This window comes from Squalius cephalus, assembly GCF_949319135.1.
Source record: "Squalius cephalus genome assembly, chromosome: 5".
Classification (NCBI taxonomy): domain Eukaryota; kingdom Metazoa; phylum Chordata; class Actinopteri; order Cypriniformes; family Leuciscidae; genus Squalius; species Squalius cephalus.
In genome coordinates this window covers 24,925,913-24,946,738 of record NC_137126.1, presented here as the reverse complement: position 1 = coordinate 24,946,738, position 20,826 = coordinate 24,925,913, and the positions used below count along the sequence as shown (strand labels likewise).

The window sequence follows — 20,826 nt, the reverse complement described above, 5'->3', positions numbered from 1 at the left end:
AAAATAACTTTATTAAAGAACCGCTATAAAGCCAAAAATCTTTCCTTAAATTATACGTTTATCTCTGTAAAGCTGCTTTGAAACAATCTACATTGTTAAAAGCGCTATATAAATGAGGATGACTTGACTTAACTTGACTTGACTATTTAAATACGCTGATGATATGGCATTAGTTGGCCTACTGGACAAAACTACCACTCTACATGATGCCTACCTGCCTCACACTAAGGCCCTTGAAACTAGGTGTCATTTGAGTCAATTAGAAATTAGTTGCAAAGACAAAATAATTAATTATGTGCACAAAATTAGACATATAATCTACTGGTACGATCACTTTAACTGTAGATCTAAGAACAAACTCACCAGAATTGTGTCAATGGCAAGCAAAATAGTCGGCAGACCACAGAAGCCCTTAGTACAACTTTATGCTGAAAGGGCAAAGAAGGCGGCGATGATTATTCTTGCAGATAGTTCTCACCCTCTCTTTAGTCAATTTGAGCCCTTGAAATCAGGTAGGCACTATAGAATACCTCTAGCGAATAAAAATGTTTAAGAGGTCTTTTATTTTAAACGCTATTAAAATTCTCAACTCCACAAGTGATCGATAAACCAAATAATAGTAGCATGAACTGTATTTTTATATTTATGTAATGTGAATCTGTTTATTACTACTGTCTGTATAGTTATTTTATGTGCTGGTGAACCAAAGCCAATTTTCCACCTTGGTGGATAATAAAGAATTACAATATATTACATGTGATGCGTATGGCTATAAATTAAGTTTCTGTTTGTTTCTTCAAATAACATAAAGACGAGGAGCAAATTCTTTACCACATGTGCATTAAACCTCAACAGCATGTCAAGGTTTCATTTTGTTCATGTGACGTGTGCACCTAAACCACCATGTATATGCGCCAAACCATCTTACTCAGCCACAGTCCACCATTGTCATGCAGGAAACCGTACATGTTAAGAAAAGTGAAATTTCTCAGAACCGTCTCAGCAGACAAGTGCAGATGACTTATGACTAACCAAACATATGCTGTTCAGAAAGGTACCTTTTTGATTATATATATTATATATTCCAGCACATGAACAATTGCTCATTTGGATAGTTCAGATGTATAGTAGAATACAGTGTTGCTAGATAAGTGAAGCAATTTAAGTAGAAGCTTGATGGTTTTTAGTGCATTATGTGGTATATAAATGTAGGACTGGGTGATTATAAATGATACAAGGCATGCATGGACATGGCAAAACATACGTAACAACACACTCTAAAAATCAATAAACCCGCCTTTCTGTAAGGCTCTCAGCAACCTCAAAACATCTCGCCCTCTTCCTCTATGAAACTGAGAGAGCGTGAGCCATCATCGTCATTGTGTTCAAGGAATCATACCTCTGGCAAGCTCAGTTGAACATAGTGGACCATCAACACGGGATACTAGAAAACCAAAGTTGATTTGTGAGTACAAATGTTTGATACTTTATTCTTGGATTTTAATGGTTTACCATAATAGAATGCAGTATTTAAATACATTTAGATTTTGCTAATGTAGTAAATCATTAAATAAATGTTAAAGTTTAAAGATTTTCACTGCCAAATGTCTTCACAAGTCCTTGTGAAATCTACTTTAGTACATATTTCTGCAGATCAGTTTTAAAGTTTGTCTTTTTAAATCTGACAATATGATAATCTAAAGATTGTGTCTGTCTTACTGTTTCCACTGTAATGTTATCTGAACCAATTTGCAGAGAGGCCATGTCATAATATTCTAGTAAGTAAGACTATCCAGCATCTTGTAATTGCATATTAGGTCATCATCTAGCGTAAAACAACATTAAGCGATATAATTCGTCGATCAAATATCTGTTAGACGCTGTAACAATCTATGCTGCCTCACCCATAGAGCAGTCTGCTTGCACATTCAGACTGAAAATGATTTCATATATCTTTAGTATCCTAAGCACCCTTTCTTTGCTGTGATAGGATCATTAAACATCAATCCTTGTTTTGACAAATCTAAATAATGTCTTTAAAATCCCAGAGGTCTATTTATGGTTATCTATTGTGTTAATAGTGTGTATGCCCTAAATGAGGAACAGTGGATGACTCATATTATACATAATGAATCCCTATTTTAGCAATTTGAGTTCTTGTTTAATGTGCAAGTGAGATACAAATATGCTCAAAACATTGATTTATATCTTGTAAATTTTGCATTTCCTTCGATACTGCAACTTCCTGTCACAGAGTTTCTATCTGAATAGTTTTTGTCCCCTTCCTCTTTCAACTGGTGCTTAGATGATCCCTTATAGCTCCTGTTCTCACTGTCTGTTAATAGAATAATTTTATAAATGATTTGTAATTTGATTGGTCCCCTAAGAAAGAATAAATACTGAAAAAGCATCCAAGCATAATTGCTGATCTTAACGCTGGTATTAGAATGTCACATTGGCTTATAAAAGCAAAATCTTTCTATCATCTTTAAAGAAACTGATTCATGTAAAAATGACACATCTTTTAAATACAAAACCAGCTTTGTGAGAGATGCATGGTAAAATGTCACAAGATAGATCACATGTATGCTCAGGAACCCGGTCAAAACAGAGATGATAGTAGCTTGTTTCTATGGACATTTTTCCTTACAAAATCAAGGGCTTTTGACCCTGTGCTACATGATTACCCAAAGCCAGTGTAATGGAGTTTCTTAATGCAGGATTACAGTCTATTTCCTCTGTATGTAATGCTATATGAAACCATTTACAGATAGACTAAGTTATAATATTCTAAACCGAAAAATATCCAATGTATTAGACACTGAATTCTGTTAGAAATGCATTTCCATGTATTCTCTGGGAAAGTTTTCCGTGATGGGAAAATCATGGCCTATTCCCTGGATGCGATCATATAGCAAATAACAGCATGACGGAATATCAATAATTCAGTTAACAAAGGTCTATTAGAGATCTTCACTTGCACATATAAACTGAACCTGCTTTCTGACTCTTGTATTTGGTTCTATCTCTTGAATCTTTGAAAATCTGTAAATTAATCCACATTTTTATTTTGATGACGAATGGATTTGTTGTGTACCCAAGATAACCACAGATCCATTAGATGGGTTATGTGTTTATGCTCTTATGATCATGGCTGCATTATAATCACACCTCCAATGTAAAGCAATGAGATGAACAAATGTGAGCCATTTATAACAGCAGCAGTAGTTCAGACTTCCTGTCATAGGGTTTCCATTTGGATCATTTGTGAGTCCTTCCTCTTTTAATGGCTCTTATAACAAGAAGACGCTCTGAGATACATTATGACTCTCAAGTAGCTCCTTATAGAAGCAACTCTCAGTCACATTATATATAAAAAAACATTATAGTAATTTGATTATTAACAAAGGAAGCAACATTTCGTGAACTACCAACAATGCACAACTCCTAATGTCCCATTTGCTTATAAAAAAATAAATCACCAGTTGTGATCATGGCTCACATTTCCTAGGTCGTTTTTGTATGGAATTAAAACCTAATGTCCTGTATCTGCTAATGATATCACTTTTATGGAGTTTACAGCTTCTGCTGTGAGACTAAGAAGGCATCACTATGAGTAAACCAAAAGACAGCAACACCTCATCATTCACTCTGGAGACGGATGACCAGACAGAGGAGGAGAGGTCAAAGGCCAAACAGATGAAGAAAGGTGCCTTAAAGGACAAGAGGCCCATGGATTCTAACTACCTGGATGACATAGAGGAACCTACAACCACAATTAAATTTAACCTAAACTTTGACAGGTAAGTGGGGCTCCTTAATATATCAAACCACACTGGAGTGTATGACAAATATATAATCAGAAATCATAACTTTAACACATACATTCTGCATACAGGGGAATCAGAAAAGTAAAAGAGGAACCGGCTCAGGACCGTGAGAGGTTTACCATCAAGAGTCTGTTTGAGGCTGTGTCCAGTGGCGAGGTGTCGAAACTGCAGGGTTTACATCAGTACCTGCACAAAAACATGAAACGCCTCACCGACTCTCAATGTAATTGTATTGAAGAAAAAATACACAACTTTTGAAAAGTTTGGGGTCGGTAAGAGTTTTGAAAGAAGTGTCTTGTTTTCACCAAGGCTGCCATTACTCCAGTCTTCAGTGTCACATTCAGAAAATTCCTTCAGAATTATTTTAATATGCTGAATCGGTGCTTATAAGAAACATTTCTTTTTATTATCAGTGTTGAAAACATTTGTGCTGCTTGACATTTTTGTGGAAACATTTTTCTAGATCCTTTGATGAACAGAGTTTTCACAAGTAGAAAAGTAGAAAAAGAAATATTTTGAAACATTATAAATGTCTTTATTGTTACTTTGGATCAATTTAATCCATCCTTGTTGAATAAACGTATCAATTTCTTAAAAAAAAAAAAAAGAATTCTCACTGATTCCCAGTGTTGGGAAGGATACTTTCAAAATGTATTCCGTTACAGAATACAGAATACATGCCCAAAAATGTAATTTGTAACGACTTCCGTTATGTTACTCAATCTGAGTAACGTATTCTGAATACTTGGATTACTTCCACATTGAATTGCATTTTATAAGTGTCAGACATCAAATCCTGCTTAATAAACAGGCCTATTCTTGTGGGGTGTGGTGCGGTGATGCGGTGGTGACGCGTATGCCAATAAAGCACCTAAAAGCTGTCACAAAGAACCGGCAAAAGTAATAATTATGAATATGTCAAATATAGAAAGGAGATATTTTAATTGTTTATTAAACAAGTGTTTTCTTTGTCAGTGTCGGCTACAAAGATGAAGTTCACGATGCTGACTCGTGATCTTCGCAGTAGTGAACGCTGCAGAGAGAAATGCACATTTTATACGGATTACATATGCAGAGAGCAATTCTTTCGTGTTGAATTGTTCTGTTTAAAAGTAGACATGTCTGTGAGGCAAGTAGGGCCCATTACCTTATACGCTGCCCGTTTCACACATACTCCGTGTGCAGTGCGTATGCGCTGTGTGTTGCGTGCGTATGCTGTGCAGGAGCAGCACGCCCTATAGTGCTTTCACATATGATGCGTTTGCAGTGCGTAACTGATCCACTGATACCACAAACACATACACAATATTTGTATTTCAAATCCAGAAGGTTTCAGCAACTTTTATTTAAAAAAAGCTTTGTCACCGGTGCAATTTTCTTTGTAGCCTACACACTCTTTAATAGACGTATTCAAGTTTAAACAATTTAAACAACGTATTAATCAATGCATAACTTCTATATAGATTAAGTTGTTCAAGCAAGTGGTAACATATTTAACATGTAGGCTATTAAAATCACAGACATTTTAAATTAAAACAAAATTGACAAAAACAGCCGACTCTCATGCCTTTTCTTTTGCATTTAAATTTTAATACAATAGGCTAAATCTTGCATGCCACAAATAACTTGTTTTTCAACCTCCATGAATCAGACGAGTGTTGTTCATTATTTCGCCTTGTTAAAGTAAACTGTAGGCCTAGTTTTCATTGTTTTACCCTGATCTTAAATAAACAGATGACCAGGGGAAAAAAAGCAGTAGGCCTATTTAATTAAATTCATTTATGATGGTATTACTACATTTTATTTAATTATATGCATTTATGGTGAAATTACTACATTTTCAGCTCAATCTGTGTTTATTTTGACCACGAAACATGCGCTGCCACTTTAATTCAGCGTTTGCAGAACAGCAGAAATAGACTCGGTGACGATCGCTGAGAAATCGAAACGATCGCTGCACTGCTGTATACGCACCGCTCCTGGAACGGATAAATGGACCGCAGTGTGAAAGCTCTAACCTGTTAACATGGGTACGGGAGAGAAAAAATACGGTAGCACACGCACTGCAAACAGAGTAGCCAAGGCTATGTGTGAAACGGGCGTTCATTTGTGAAACCAGGGATGCGTTTCCCGTACAACTATATAGCTCGCTGCTTAACTAGTACGATGCATCGTTGGAGAAATCAAGTAGCTAGTCACGACTGTTTCCCGAAACCGTATGTCGCAAAGTATCGTTCAACCACGTTGGTTTATGACGTCTCGCACGTGGTGGACTGATAACTTATTTTAATTAATCTGTTTGAGATCGAATTAACGCTAGATTTTGTCATATAAGTTACAGACATGGCATCTGAAGACCATTTCTAATTTTTCTCAGTTATTTTGCTTTATTACCAGACTCAATACTTGGCTCGTTCTTACATAGTAGAGCACGTTCGCACATGCGCAGTCTTCAAAAACGGTGCTTTAAATCTCTTGACAAACTAAAAGACGTAAATTACATTTGTATGTATTCTAAATAAATAACACGGGTTGTACTGAATGTCATCTTGCTTATTTTGCTAAAGATAAGGATTTATTCAGTCTACATCTCATGTAGGCTAAACTAGAAACTATGCTAACCACAGCTCGAGAGCTGTCGTTCCAACCACACAAGTTTGCAATGCTGTTTGCGAACGTTCGTTGGAACGATGGTTTCGGGAAACACCAAATCGTTGAACTATGCTGATAACGACGGAACTTGCGACCATAGTTGGCTAACGATGCTTTAAACGCACCCCAGCTCCAGTTCACGGGCTGGCCCCTCCGTGATTATTGTCTGCTATATTTACTTATTATTAAATCCAGGCAATTGGTTGATGAAATATTGATTAAAATTAAGATACAATTAATACAAAACGAAATTCACTTTAAAGAAAGGCTTTGTGCTTTCTGTTTGAGGTCTCTGTGAACGTTTTAAAGCAGTCTTTTAGTGCCGCTTTCAGAGCGCTCACGTCCGTAACAGAGAACTTTCACGACCATAACATTGGTTTTTTTCCTCATAAATGCCTGCGAAAACGAAAAATAAAATAAAATAAATATTTGATGTTCTGTGGAGAGCCAACCCTTATTCATCCGGTGAGTAGGCCTACTTTTGGTTTGCGCAGTGTAATTCACAGATTGGCACCTAAAAGTTAAAGATTTTTTGTGTCACGCATGTTTTATTTCCCTCATATTAAATATAAAACGCATGTAGATCGATATTTTTCTAATGTCTGGACTCCTTTATTAAGGGAGTATGGATATATACAGACATTTCACTATGGTATTAATGCATTTTCTGAGAATTTATATTTCAAGTTTTGACTGCACGTATTTGGAAAAAAAACGTAGGCCTACTTTAAGATGCTTCTTCAGGTTTGAGGTGGAGTCTTTGGACGCTGAAAGGAGGTTGGTTGCTGGCAAGCAGTTGCACTGCACAGTTATATTTCGTTCTCCCTTCTCTTTCTTTAATGTGAAATGCTGTTTGAATTTCCAAGATAGAAACGCATTCTTGCCCTGCTCTGTTGTTCCGGCTCCATCTCCATTGTGACTGATCACGCAAACCGCGTTTTTTTTTTTTTTTTTTTTTTTTTTTTTTTTTTTTTTTTTTCCTCTCCATATTGGGGCTTCTGGGAAATGCATGGAGTTGCCTTAATTTTTTTAGAGAGTGAATAAACTCGTGAAACAGAGACGTATCGTCACGTAATCCATTGATTTCAACAATGTAACTGTATTCTAAATACCAACTATTTAAACGGTAACTGTAACGGAATACAGTTACTCATAATTTGTATTCTGAATACGTAACGCGAACATGAACATGTATTCCGTTACTCCCCAACACTGCTGATTCCAAACATTTGATTGGTAGTGTACAAAGAATACACAGAATAGTACTGTGAATTCATGACTGATATTTAATACATAATAAAACAACAGTTTTTTCTTCTTCAGATAAGTCCAATGGAAAGACAGCCCTGCTGAAAGCGCTTTTAAATTTGAGGCAAGGCGAGAATGACACTATTGAACATCTGCTGGACATTGCAGAGAAACTGGGAGATTTAAAAAATCTTGTCAACGCTGCTTACACAGACAGTTTCTACAAAGGTCAGAGCCATCATAGCTTCATTTTACATAATATTTGATTATTAGATGTAGTTTTATATTATTGTAGCTAAAATGTAATCTATTTTACAATGTTATTGATTGATCTCTTTGGCAGGTCAGACAGCACTCCATGTTGCAATTGAAAGGAGGAGTGCAAAATTTGTAAAGATGCTGGTTAAGAAAGGGGCCGATGTCCATGCTAAGGCCTGTGGGAAATTCTTTCAACCCAATCAAGAAATGTGCTTCTATTTTGGTAGGTCTAACGATAAGGTTGAACTTTTGCAGACGGATAATTCTGACAACAATTTATACAGTAGAAATGGTAAAATCTTCCACATAATGTTCTCAATGTTACTGACCCATTTTGTGGGTACCTGGGCTTACCTGTATCTTTCACACCTTCTGTGCACAGGTGAGTTGCCCTTGTCGCTGGCCGCTTGCACTAATCAGCCAGACATTGTGGACTTCCTTATGGACAACTGTTACCAGGCGGTGGATGTCAGGAAGAGGGACTCTCATGGGAACATGGTGCTTCACGCACTAGTATCCGTAGCTGATGATAGTCCTGAAAACACAAAGTTTGTCATTGCCATGTATGACCACATCTTAATCAAAGCCGACCAACTTCACCCCAAGATCAAACTGGAGGAAATCGAAAATAATAAGGGACTCACACCAATCCAACTAGCCGCCAAAACAGGAAAATTGAGGGTAAACCTTTTCCCCCCTGTTGTTTACTGATTTTTGAGTGCCAATATGAACAATTTCACTATGTTTTGCAAAATGCCTAAATGTATTTGAAGAAGTGATTCATTTGAAGCAGTGCGTGCCCAGTAAGTGTCAGTTCTGTTTTTGGATGTTCCTGGTTTTTTACAGATGATTAGTCCTCATGTGATTTGACATGTTATTTTCCTTTAGAAGGCATTAAATCAGACAGCAGACTGATTCACAGTCATACAGTGACAGTCATTGTCTTATTTAACCTATAGTCACAGTTTAATGTTTTTATTTATTTTATTTCCTTTGTTCTGTATATTTTAGCTGATGTTGCTGCTGGGCATGGCTGATTACTAAAATGAGCAAATTGCTAAAAGACTAAAAAGTGACTAAATAAAACAATTTTGAAATTATATGTTATTAGCATAGGTTTGAAAGTGCCTGTTTGATAAAATCATTCAGATGTAATTTTTCATTTGTTAACTAGCTGTTTGAGCACATCGTACAGCGGGAGTTTAAGGGGTGCAGACATCTGTCCCGCAAGATCACGGAGTGGGCCTACGGTCCCGTGTGCTCGTCTCTGTATGACCTCGCCTCCCTTGACACCTACGAGAAGAACTCCGCACTGGAGATAATCGTTTATGGCAGTGAGATTCCCGTGAGAAGACATCCTGTTCATTTCATACTGATTCATTCTAGAATCAAAAATGCATAATTTCTTAGATTTTGTATACTTTACTGAAGCAAAATCCCAGCTGAGAGGAATTGTTTTCAGAATTTTGGCTAACATTCTGGCAAGGTTCTCTCAAAGTTTTGAACAAATGTCTTTTCCAGTAACATTAATATACTGCTCGTTCAAAGTTGTCTGGTATTTAATAACTTTAACGTTTTTTAACATTGGCTATTTTATACCAGGGACAGTTCACCCAAAAAGGGGAATTCTGTCATCATTTACTCAATCTCAGGTTGTTCCAAACCTGTATGAGTTTCTTTGTTCTGTTGAACCTAGAAGAAAACATTTTGAAGGATGTTTGTATTTTTTCCCCCATACTATGGAAGTCAATGGGGTCCATCAACTGTTTCAAAATATTTTCTTTTGTGTTCAGCAGAAAAAAGAAATGATGAGTTTTGAGTACATGATGACATAATTTTCATTTTGGGTGAACGACACTCGGTTACTAACGTAACCTCGGTTCTCTCTAGAGAGGGAACGAGTGTTGCATAAGTTTAGCTTACGCTACGGGAAAACTCCTTTTCTCGAGAATACTGAAGCAAAAAAATTATCCTTTAATTTTTAGAATGTAAAACGCATTTGCTGCAGCAAGCAGACCTAGGCGAGACAACTCACGCGCCTATTGGCTGCTCTGCGGCAACTGCTGCAACCTATCAGTGCGTCAGACATGACGTCAGCGCCAGTGAGAGGCTCGCCTCACGCTATGTCATGACCGCCAAGATGGGTGTGGCCTTAGCCTATAAATACCCATCGCTCAGGTTGCACTATGATTTCAGTCGACTGGAAGCAAAACCATAGCGCAGCACAAGCACAGCAGGCTACGCAACACTCGTTCCCTTTCTAGAGAGAACCGAGGTTACGTTAGTAACCGAGTGTCGTTCTCTTACGAGAGTACTCTCGTGTTGCGTAAGTTTAGCTTACGCTACAGGAACCCTATGTAAAGCGCCGTGCGTGCTGAGATTCCAACACTTATGTCCCAAGGGCAGTAGCCCGGGGCTCATGTATAAGTGGAACGGTCGCAACGGCAGAACAGGGCGGGACGACTCGGTATTGTGAGATAGGTGCATACACATATATACAGTTAAGGCAGTACATCAACCTTGAAACTGCATAAGCCCACAGGACGTTGCAGCATATCAACAGTCTAATCAAACTGAGTTGGGTAGACAATGTTAACATGGCATAATCGGACTGAGAACAGCCTTGCCTGTAGGGCGGGTACTTCTAGGTTATAAAACCTTACAAATGTAGACAGTGAGGCCCAGCCTGCTGCCATACAAATGTCATGAAGTGAGACCCCACTTGTCCAGGCCCACGACGAGGCCATGCCTCTAGTAGAGTGGGCCCTAACCCCCAAGGGGCAATCCAAGCCCTTGGACGCATAAGCCGACACAATAGCGTCTACTATCCATCTGGACAGGGTGTGTTTCGAGATGGCTAGCCCTTTGACACGGCCACCGAACGAAACGAAAAGCTGCTCCGTTTGCCTAAAGGCAGCAGAGCGCTCCACATAAATCCTTAAAGCCCTTACTGGGCAAAGGAAGTTAACCCCAACCTCACTGTCGGACGCAGGGAGGGCCGAAAGGGAAATAAATTGCGCTCTAAACGGAGTCGCAAACACCTCTGGGACGTAATCATGCCTTGGTTTGAGGATGACCTTAGAGTCATTAGGCCCAAATTCCAGGCACGTAGCGCTCACCGAGAGCGCGTGTAGGTCGTCCACCCGTTTTACTGAGGCAAGTGCCAGCAGAAAAGCGGTTTTGAAGGACAGGTACTTTAGCTCCACTGCGTGTAATGGTTCGAATGGTCCACCTTTCATGGCCTTTAGGACCGTGGAAAGGTCCCAAGCTGGAACCGAGGGTGGCCGAGGAGGGTTCAGCCTCCTAGCTCGCCTGAGGAAAAGGTTTAAGAGGTCATTCTTTCCCAGCGACTGGCCATTCACAGGCTTCGTAAAAGCCGCTATAGCCGCCACATACACCTTGAGCGTGGATGGGGTTCTCCCGCTGTCCAACAGCTCTTGTAGGAAAGAAAGCACTGCCGTTACCTCACAATCTAGCGGGATTAAGTCATGAGCTGAGCACCATTCAGCGAACACTGACCATTTAGACGCATAGAGCCGTCTAGTAGACGGAGCTCTAGCCTCTGTTATCGTGTTCAGCACTCCCTCCGGGAGGTGAAATGATGATAGTTGATCGCCCACACATGTAGGGCCCACAGCTCGGGGTATGGGTGCCAAACTGCGCCCTGGGCCTGGGACAACAGGTCCTTCCTCAGCGGAATCGGCCATAGAGCTGTGTTCCCCAGTTCTATCAGTTCTGGGAACCAAACTTGATTCTCCCATAGCGGGGCTACCAGGAGTATCGAGCATTTGCTCTCCCTGACTCGCTTGATTAACTGTGGTAACAAGGGGACTGGGGGAAATGCATAGAGAGGGCGCCTTGGCCAGTTTAGGGCCAGCGCGTCTCTTTCTTTCGAAAAGAACATTGGGCAGTGAGCGTTGGTTTGCGTCGCGAACAGGTCTACCTCTGCTCTGCCGAAAATGTCCCAGATGCTTTGCACCGTCAGGGGATGCAGGGACCACTCCCCTGGGGAAAGCTTGGCCCTGGATAGCATATCTGGGCCCATGTTCAGGACGCCCGGCACATGAGCCGCTTTCAGCGAGCACAGATTGTGCTGGCCCCATATGAGGAAGCATTTTACTATTGCAAGAAGGCTCCGGGACCTGAGGCCGCCCTGGCGATTAATATAGGACACCACTGACGTGTTGTCTGTTCTGACCAGAACATGGTGGTTCCTTAACGCGGGGAGGAAAAACTGAAGGGTGTCTTTGACCGCTTTCATCTCTAGACAGTTTATGTGTAGACGCTTCTCCGTATCTGACCACAGGCCCATAGAAGGTCTCTCTTCGTAAAGGGCGCCCCAACACATGTTGGAAGCATCTGTCGAGACTACTTTGATTTGTGAGGCGATACCCAGGTTCATGCCGGACTGGTACGAACCAACTCTCATCCACGGTTTCAGAGCTGCTGCGCATGTCTGATTCACCATGAGACGAAGCAAACCTGATGTCCACGCTCACGCTGGCACACGCCGTCTCAGCCACAGCTGAAAGGGGCGCATGTATAGCAGACCCAGCCACAGCACCGTCGAGGCTGAGGCCATGAGACCCATCATCCTCTGAAACACTCTGAGGGGAAGATTCTTCCCTACAGTGAATGTCGCTGCTAGGCGCTGGATCGATGCCATGCGTTCTCGCGTCAGGCGCGCCACCATAGACCTGGAGTCCAACTCTATCCACAGAAAGGATATTTCCTGGCTGGGGGATAGAATACTTTTGGCCCAGTTGACTCTGAGACCCAGCTGTTCCAGATGGGCCAACAGTAATGCTTTGTGCAACACCAGTTCCTCCTTCGACTGCTATAATTAGCCAGTTGTCCAGATAGTTCAGGACTCTCATGCCCCTTCGTCTGAGGGGCGCGAGCGCCGTGTCCATGCACTTCGGAAATGTACGAGGTGCTAAAGACAGGCCGAACGGAAGGACGGTGTACTGATAAGTCTGGCCCTCGAAGGCGAATCTCAAGAATGGCCTGTGACGGGCTGCTATTTGGATCTGAAATTTCAGATCCACTGATATAAACCAGTCCCTCGGTCGAATTCGAGCGAGGATTTGTCTGGGTGTGATCATTTTGAACGAGCGTATCATCAGCGCTTTGTTCAAACGTCTGAGATCTAGTATAGGGCGGAGCCCGCCATCCTTCTTTGGTACCAGGAAGTAACGGCTGTAAAACCCTGACTCACTCTCGGCCAAGGGGACGGTTTCCACCGCCCCTTTTCTCAGCAAATTCGCTATCTCGGTGCGAAGTAGGTGTGCTACTTCCTGATTCACCGAAGTTTCGACCCAGACTGTGAAGCGCGGCGGTCTGCGAGCGAATTGTAGCGAGTAGCCCTGTTTCACTATCTTTAGCACCCATTTTGAGACCCCTGGGATCAATTCCCATGCTTTCACGTGAATGGCCAGGGGTAGAATGAAATCTGGGCTCCGGTCGCTCGTATTCGGGGACCCGGAAACCCAGTCATGATGACGTACTTCATTCACCATGCTCATTTTGAATGGGGCAGTCGGCACTTCGTGCGGTGGCTCTGTAACTGGCACCCCGGCCGTAGAAAGGGGGAGATGTTGTATTACAGACACAGCTGTGTGGGCTCGCGGCGCGAGGCACAGAGTGCTTTTCACAAAGTGTGTGTGCTGAGAGGCAGACACGTGATCTGCTCTTGAAACACTGCCATCTTAGCGGTCGAGCGGCCTGAGCCAGCTTTATTGTTTTCGACCCTGGATGAGTGTGACACACAGAGAGGGTAGTGTTTGTGTGCAGGGGTGGGCACTGGGCAGTGGGCACCTTTCCTACATTCAAAACATCTTCGGCCTGAGCCGGAATATGTCCAGACATAATGCTCTTTTTGAGATTTATGTGGGTCGCCGTAAAAACGCCGTTTGTGTGCAGGCGAGCGAATTGAGGAACTGACTCGTTGGCTGCTGAATACACTCTTTGAGGGAACTGAGAGAGTGGGTCGTGCTGAGTCCGGCCGCAGCGGGACTTAACCATCGGCGCTTTCCTAGGGGGGCTAGGAGCTTGGGCCTGGGTCCCCGGGCAGGAGGCGGTCTGCGGCGACTAGTAGAGCGCGAGCGCTGACGTGCATCCCGGGCCTGGCGATGTTGCGGGGTGGGTGGAGGAGGCAGTGGGGGCGCTGTTCTTCGAGCGGGCGGCTGCTTCTTAGCGTGGCCTGCTGCAGAGCTGGAGCGCCACGGCAAAAAGTGTCTCATAGCTTGAGACGTTTTCTGCACCTCCGAGTATCGCACCAAGGGACCGAAGAGACCGGCTGGTGAAACAGGAGCGTCCAGAAAGGTGGCGCGGTCGGACTCGGACATGTCGGACAGCGTTAGCTACAGGTGACGCTCTGTGACGGTGAGGGAGGCCATGTTGCAGCCAATGGCCTGGGCGGCGGCTTTAGTAGCTCTGAGACCTAAGTCCGTCGCGCTCCTTAAGTCCGTCACACACTCCTTCGTTGGTCCAGCCTCGTCCAGTGAACGGAGAAGGTTGGCCTGATAAATCTGCAAAACAGCCATGGCGTGTAGTGCAGATGCGGCTTGACCGGCGGCAGCGTAGGCGCGGCCAATCAACGCCAAAGTGATCTGGCAGGCTTTGGTAGGCAGACTCGACTTGGACCGCCATCCCGCAGAGGGCGGACACAAGTGCGTCGCTACGGCTTCCTCCACCGGAGGAATAGAGAGATATCCCTTGTCTTTCGCGCCGTCGACCGCAGAGAGCGTCGAAGAGACAGAGGACCTCAGCCTGGCCGAGTACAGGGCTCCCCACGACCTGGAGAGCTCATCGTGCAGCTCGGAGAGGAAGGGAGTAGGCCTCAAAACAGGTGCAGAGCGGCATCCCGGCAGAAAACAGCCATCCAACCTGTTGGGCGTGGGCTACTTGGGCATAGTCTAGTCAAGGCCGAGGTCCTCCATGGCCTTCGTGAGGAGGTGGAGAAGCTCAGCATCGACGGAAGCCCTCACACTGGACTCCTGTGACGACGGGGCGGGGTCAGGGATGGAACCCGACCATTCCTCACTCCCGGACGCAAGGAGAGAGCAGCTGTCGTCCTCCACGACATCCCCCATCTCCTTGGCCGCCGCGGGCCGCTGGCTGTCAAGGAAGGAGACGGGGGACTCTGAGAAAGAGGCTCACGGGGACGCCACCAGTGAGTGCTCTTTCACCGAAGCTTCTGGTGGCCTTTGTGAGCGGCGCTTCTTACGGCGCGGCCCAACAGAAGACATGGGAGAGGCGGACTTGATGACGAACAAAGCCTGTCGAGCCCGCAGGGTCGAGAGAGGCAATGACTCGCATTCACGGCAGCCGCCATCGGCAAGCACGTGGTCTTTACCCAGGCAGGAAGCGCACAGCACGTGGCAGTCCCCGTCACTGAGGACTGCTCTGCACGAGCCGCAGAACATGGAAGGCATTTAGAAATGCCTGGCTCTTTTAGAGAGAAACGTGTGTGTCGCAGCGGCGAACACACACGGAGCAGTAAAAGGATATAAGCGCCGGATGGCGCAACAGGTACGGCGAGTGAAGGCGGCAAATATCCAGCCGACGTCCTCAGAACTCGAGCTCGTCCCGCTGATAGTGCTTTTCGATGGCGCAGCTTCTTCTCTCAGAGATCCAGCGAAGTGTAATCACTCGCTGAAAGGAGACGAAATCATAGTGCAACCTGAGCGATGGGTATTTATAGGCTAAGGCCACACCCATCTTGGCGGGCCATGACGTAGCGCGAGGCGAGCCTCTCATTGGCGCTGACGTCATGTCTGACGCACTGATAGGATGCAGCAGTTGCCGCAGAGCAGCCAATAGGTGCGCGAGTTGTCTCGCCTAGGTCTGCTTGCTGCAGCAAATGCGTTTTACATTCTAAAAATTAAGGATAATTTTTTTTGCTTCAGTATTCTCGAGAAAAGGAGTTTTCCCGTAGCGTAAGCTAAACTTACGCAACACGAGAGTACACTCGTAAGAGAACTATCCCTTTAATGGGAACATTAGCAAAACATTCTTGAACATATTTTTGTTCACTGGATGTTAATTTGGCATATGTATTCCGATAAATGCTGTTGATAGCAACATGTTTGGTTATTTCATCTCATTTCAGAATCGCCACAAGATGCTCCATATTGAGCCATTAAACAGACTAATTGAAGAAAAGTGGAATAGATTTGCGAAACGGATGTTCATGTTCAACTTTATCATTTATATTATCTACCTTTTCATCTTCACTGCTGTAGCTTATCACCGCGAAGAAGGGAAAGACCACAGTAAAAACCAAGTAGGTATACACAGCAGTCCGGAGGTGGGGACCCATTCATTCATTCATTCATTCAAAATAAAAATAAAAATTTCTTCTGAAAAATATGCACACTTAATGCCATGTCTCAAGCTTCAGACAGGACAGATCATCACTCTCATTGGAGCACTATACTTCTTTATTAAAGGGGTATGTGTCTATTTAATATTATGCTGTTGATTTACAACAAATTCATGTTTAACTTTAAATGCAAAATATTTGTATTATTATTATTATTTACTTTTTACAGAAATAACTGCATTCCCTTGTCTTTCAAGTTAATAGATATGTTAAGGAAGCGCCCGAGATTTCAGTCCCTGGTCATAGACGGATTTTCCGATCAGCTTTTGTGAGTCGCTTCACTCTTGTTTTATTTCAGTATTAATCATTTCCTAATACATGCATGAAATGACATTCTTTGCCAATAATTCTACTAGTTAAAACTTATCACAGCGAGGTTAAGTTTTTGAAATCACTATTTATATACTCTATATGCACATGGCTAAACTGCACCAGTATAACTACTTTTTACTACATAAAACCTCAATCAATAAGTGCATACAGTGTTTACTCCCGCTTAAATGCTTTTTGTTGCATTAGTTTTCTGCAGGCCGTGCTTCTCTTGGTCTCTGCTGTACTGTACTGTTTTGGTCAGGATGAATTTCTGGCCTTTCTAGTGCTAAGTCTTGCCTTGAGCTGGGTAAATCTACTCTATTTCTTCAGAGGGTCCAAACATATGGGAATCTACAGTATCATGATACAAAAGGTAAGGGATATTTGTCTCTCTTATCCAGCATCCTTCACTCTGGCCTTCAGAGTAGGGTATTAGTTAAATAGGGTGCTAAGATGCAATGCAACACATTTAATGTCTCCTTGTAGTATAGTCTAGTCCTTACAGTTGAAACAGGACCTACACCATTACTTCCTGTGCGTAATACACTTGTACACTCTTTAATTATTGTCAGATGATTCTTGGAGAAATTCGTCAATTCCTTGTTGTGTACATGGTCTTCCTCATTGGGTTCTCTACAGGTATCCTTCTCCTTTGCATACATTCAGCAATTTACATGATTCTTTCATTGCAATTAATTTAATGTTCATCATAACACAACAAATTTGCAACATTTTGGGTCAGTTAGTTTTTTGTTTTATAAAGAAATTAAATTTCTATTCAGCAAGGATGCATTAAATTGATCGCAAGTGAAAAGTGAAAAAAAGAAATCTATTTAAAATAAATGCTGATCTTTTGAACTTTTTTATTCATCAAAGAATCCTGACAAAAAGTATCATGGTTTCCACAAAATTATGATGCAACTATTTTAAACATTGATTATGATAAGGAATATTTCTTAAACACCAAAATCAGCATATCAGAATGATTTCTGAAGGATCATGTGACTGAAGACTTGGAGTAATGATGCTGAAAATTCAGCCTTGCCATCACAGGAATAAATTACATTTTAATGAAAATGGTTATTTTAATTTGCAATTATACTACTGCTTTTACCATATTTTTGATCAAATAAATGCAGCCTTGGTTTTATTTCAAAAACTTCACACTGACCCCAAACTTTTGAATGGTAGTGTGCATTGATGATTTGTTTCTTACTCATCAGCCGTGGTCACTCTCCTTGATGAGCAATCTATGAAGCAATCTCATTTAATTAAGGCTAATGGAACTGAGGACTGCAACAAGCCCACATTCAACGACATCTACTTCACCACTCTGGAGTTGTTCAAGTTTACAATTGGCATGGGAGATCTGGAGTTCACCAATGACTATAAATATAAGGAGGTGTTCTATATTCTGCTGATTCTGTATATAGTGATGACATACATTCTGATGCTGAACATGCTGATCGCTCTGATGAGTCGAAGCGTGGAGGAGATGTCTGAGGATAGCACTAGCATCTGGAAACTACAGGTAAAATCAAATGCAAAATGAAAACGGTCAACCCATTTCTACACTGAACTGATTTGCCATTTTAGTTGTTCATTTAGGCAATAAGTATGATTGTTGATCACAGCGTGCAATCACCACCTTGGACATGGAGTGGATTTTTCCCCATTGTCTGAAGACAAAGCTTCGTTCAGGGGAAGAGAAGGACCTGGGCGGAGGGCAAGAGCCTGATCGACGCTGGTGCTTCAGGTGACCCTGGTGGCTTCCACAACATCTGAAGTTTGCATTTGTCTGAAATCTGAAATTGGATGATACATTATGAAAAGATGATATTAGCATGCAAACATAATAATGCACACTTACCCTGTGTTACCCTCTGTGTTTGCTATTAAACAGTTATGAGTGAAACCGTAAACAATGAACAATCTTTCTTTCAGTGTGGAGGAAGTCAACTGGAACCAATGGAACAGAAACATGGGTATAATTAACGAGGATCCTGGGATATGCACAAGTGTACCTTCCCCAACTAAACCTCAGAGAGGTAGTCAATGTTAAACAAATATGTGTGTATGTGTGTGTTATTTTAATCCTACATGATGTCATATGTATTTGTTACAGAGCCCAGTCAGCGGGGACTCCTACAAACGTTCAGTAAGCGCTGGACACAGAGACGACCGCACAGAGATGTACAGGAGCTGGATCCTCTAGCTGAGGCCTCTACCTCCGTCTGATGCTTTTAGAATCTCTATCTATTTTGCAATTCCCTTTCATTACAACTGGTATAGGAATAATTATATTATATGACCGGATAAAACTTGACTGTTGTTCATTTAGAGAACATACAACATTCATGGTGCTTTTGCGAAACACAGCCCAGGATGTTATTGAGCATCAAATGTGTCTCAAACGGTCAGTTTGGAGAGAGTAAAAAATTGTGACATTGTCTACTCAATCTTGAAATTAAATTAAAGTAAGTATCTAATATTCAACCCAATGGTCACTTAATAAAAATATGATTTCCATTTTGAAAATATGAATATTTAAAAACAATATGTAAAACTTTTACAGTAAAAGCACCACAAATAGCCAACCTAGTTTCCAACACTCAAAAATCACATTTCATGTCTCTCCAGCCTTTCAAACGTGTCTATATACCAGTATACAACAAAATATACAAGATGCAAGAGTTGAGACGCATAATGGTGACATGGAAATGTTCTGCATAATTAGAATGACCTAATGTAGCCTATGCAAAACTGTACAAAGATGTTGGCTAAGCATCTTTTATTTCAGAACATTTAAGTGCATCTATACCGTTATATATTTACATATACTGTACCGTTCACTTTTAACAGATAATATAATGTAGGCTAATTAATGAGAAAATTAAAAACACGATATTGCAAGATCAGCTGGATTGATTTTAAGGCAATGTGGAAAACTGTTTGTGTATATCGCCCTCTTGTGGTGACTGACGTAACACAACAACCGAGAAGCATTACAGGATAATGCAAATAAGGTCCATACATGATGAATCCACTGTGCTTAACATTAGCCTACTTATTTCCACTATTATTGGAAGCGTCCACAAGAGCCCATTACTTGTTTTACTGAACGCTCACTAAAGTTCAGTTGTGGATGGGTCATGTCATTGGCCATTATTTCACTGCAGAGCTGAGATGCTGTGACCTCAGTCAGATCTCTAGTGTCCTGCTGTGCCCTGTTGTGTAACTAAAATTTACATCTGCACCAGACGGCTTAAATGTGCGACGACGTGCACGGTCGGTGCGCGTCACTTCCGGCGCTGTATCCCTTTGAAATAAAACAAGCTGTAATAATCATACGTAACTGAGACAGCCAATTGAAAAGTTGCCTCACCCGGAATGGGAGCAGTTTTCCCTCTAAATGTTGACTTTTCAGTCCTGAATAAGAACTCTTTCTCTTAAATTAGGATAAGAGGTCCTCTAAGCATCATCACGACATTTTAACAGAATGATTCCATTCAACTGTTCACACATGAAACACACATGTAGTTTTACTCAATATAGTAACTGTTAATGGATGTATACGCTGTGTAAAGATGTTAACAATTTGTATTGTGAACAGTAATAAACTAATAAAATGTGAGTATAATTCAGTGGACTACCGGTATGCAAAACAAGCCATCTTGAAAACTGTCATCATTTAATTTTTTTTAGCAATATATTGGCGGTGTAAGAATTAGAAGACCTTTGTTACCAGAACTGACGTGGGCCTGCAATGCATAATTTGTGAGGACAATGCCTCAGAAACTCTTCATCGGTTTAGAAGTGAGAGCAGAATTTTCATTTTCATTTGGTTTGCATTACCTGTAGGCTGTGTACCTGCAAGAGTAGACAGACCTTATTAGTAACCACTACCAACAACATTCACTCCTTCATCGCCAAAGCAATGTGATTTTGTGACAAGAGCAGCAGATTCATTTTGTTCGCTTTCCTGTTTTTAGTGTGGGATGGTCTGGCATTTCCTGTAATAGCTACATTAAGTCATATATAAAATATATAAAATTAATCATATATAAAAGCCTGATGAGCAGACACTGATTGAGAAGAGTCAGTGTCCAAAAGTCCTTGAAGACTGGATGAGGGTATATG

General features: G+C 41.8%; 1 protein-coding gene across 2 annotated transcripts; it reads left to right on the top strand.

Moving 5' to 3' along the window:
- The first annotated feature begins 1,348 nt into the window (after window positions 1-1,348).
- Window positions 1,349-20,347, top strand: LOC307158672 (transient receptor potential cation channel subfamily V member 1-like). Of its 2 annotated transcripts, XM_079871449.1 has the most exons (16): window positions 1,349-1,465; window positions 3,583-3,803; window positions 3,899-4,053; window positions 7,806-7,958; window positions 8,074-8,211; window positions 8,371-8,669; window positions 9,163-9,333; window positions 16,102-16,275; window positions 16,387-16,443; window positions 16,572-16,642; window positions 16,894-17,059; window positions 17,259-17,325; window positions 17,910-18,217; window positions 18,321-18,442; window positions 18,631-18,734; window positions 18,812-20,347. In XM_079871449.1, the coding sequence occupies exons 2-16, from the start codon at window positions 3,613-3,615 to the stop codon at window positions 18,922-18,924; spliced, it is 2,289 nt and encodes a 762-aa protein (XP_079727575.1). In that variant the 5' UTR covers window positions 1,349-1,465; window positions 3,583-3,612; the 3' UTR covers window positions 18,925-20,347. The 2 variants fall into 2 exon arrangements, with proteins under 2 accessions (XP_079727575.1, XP_079727574.1); XM_079871448.1 differs by having other exon boundaries at window positions 16,102-16,443.
- Window positions 20,348-20,826: the final 479 nt, after the last annotated feature.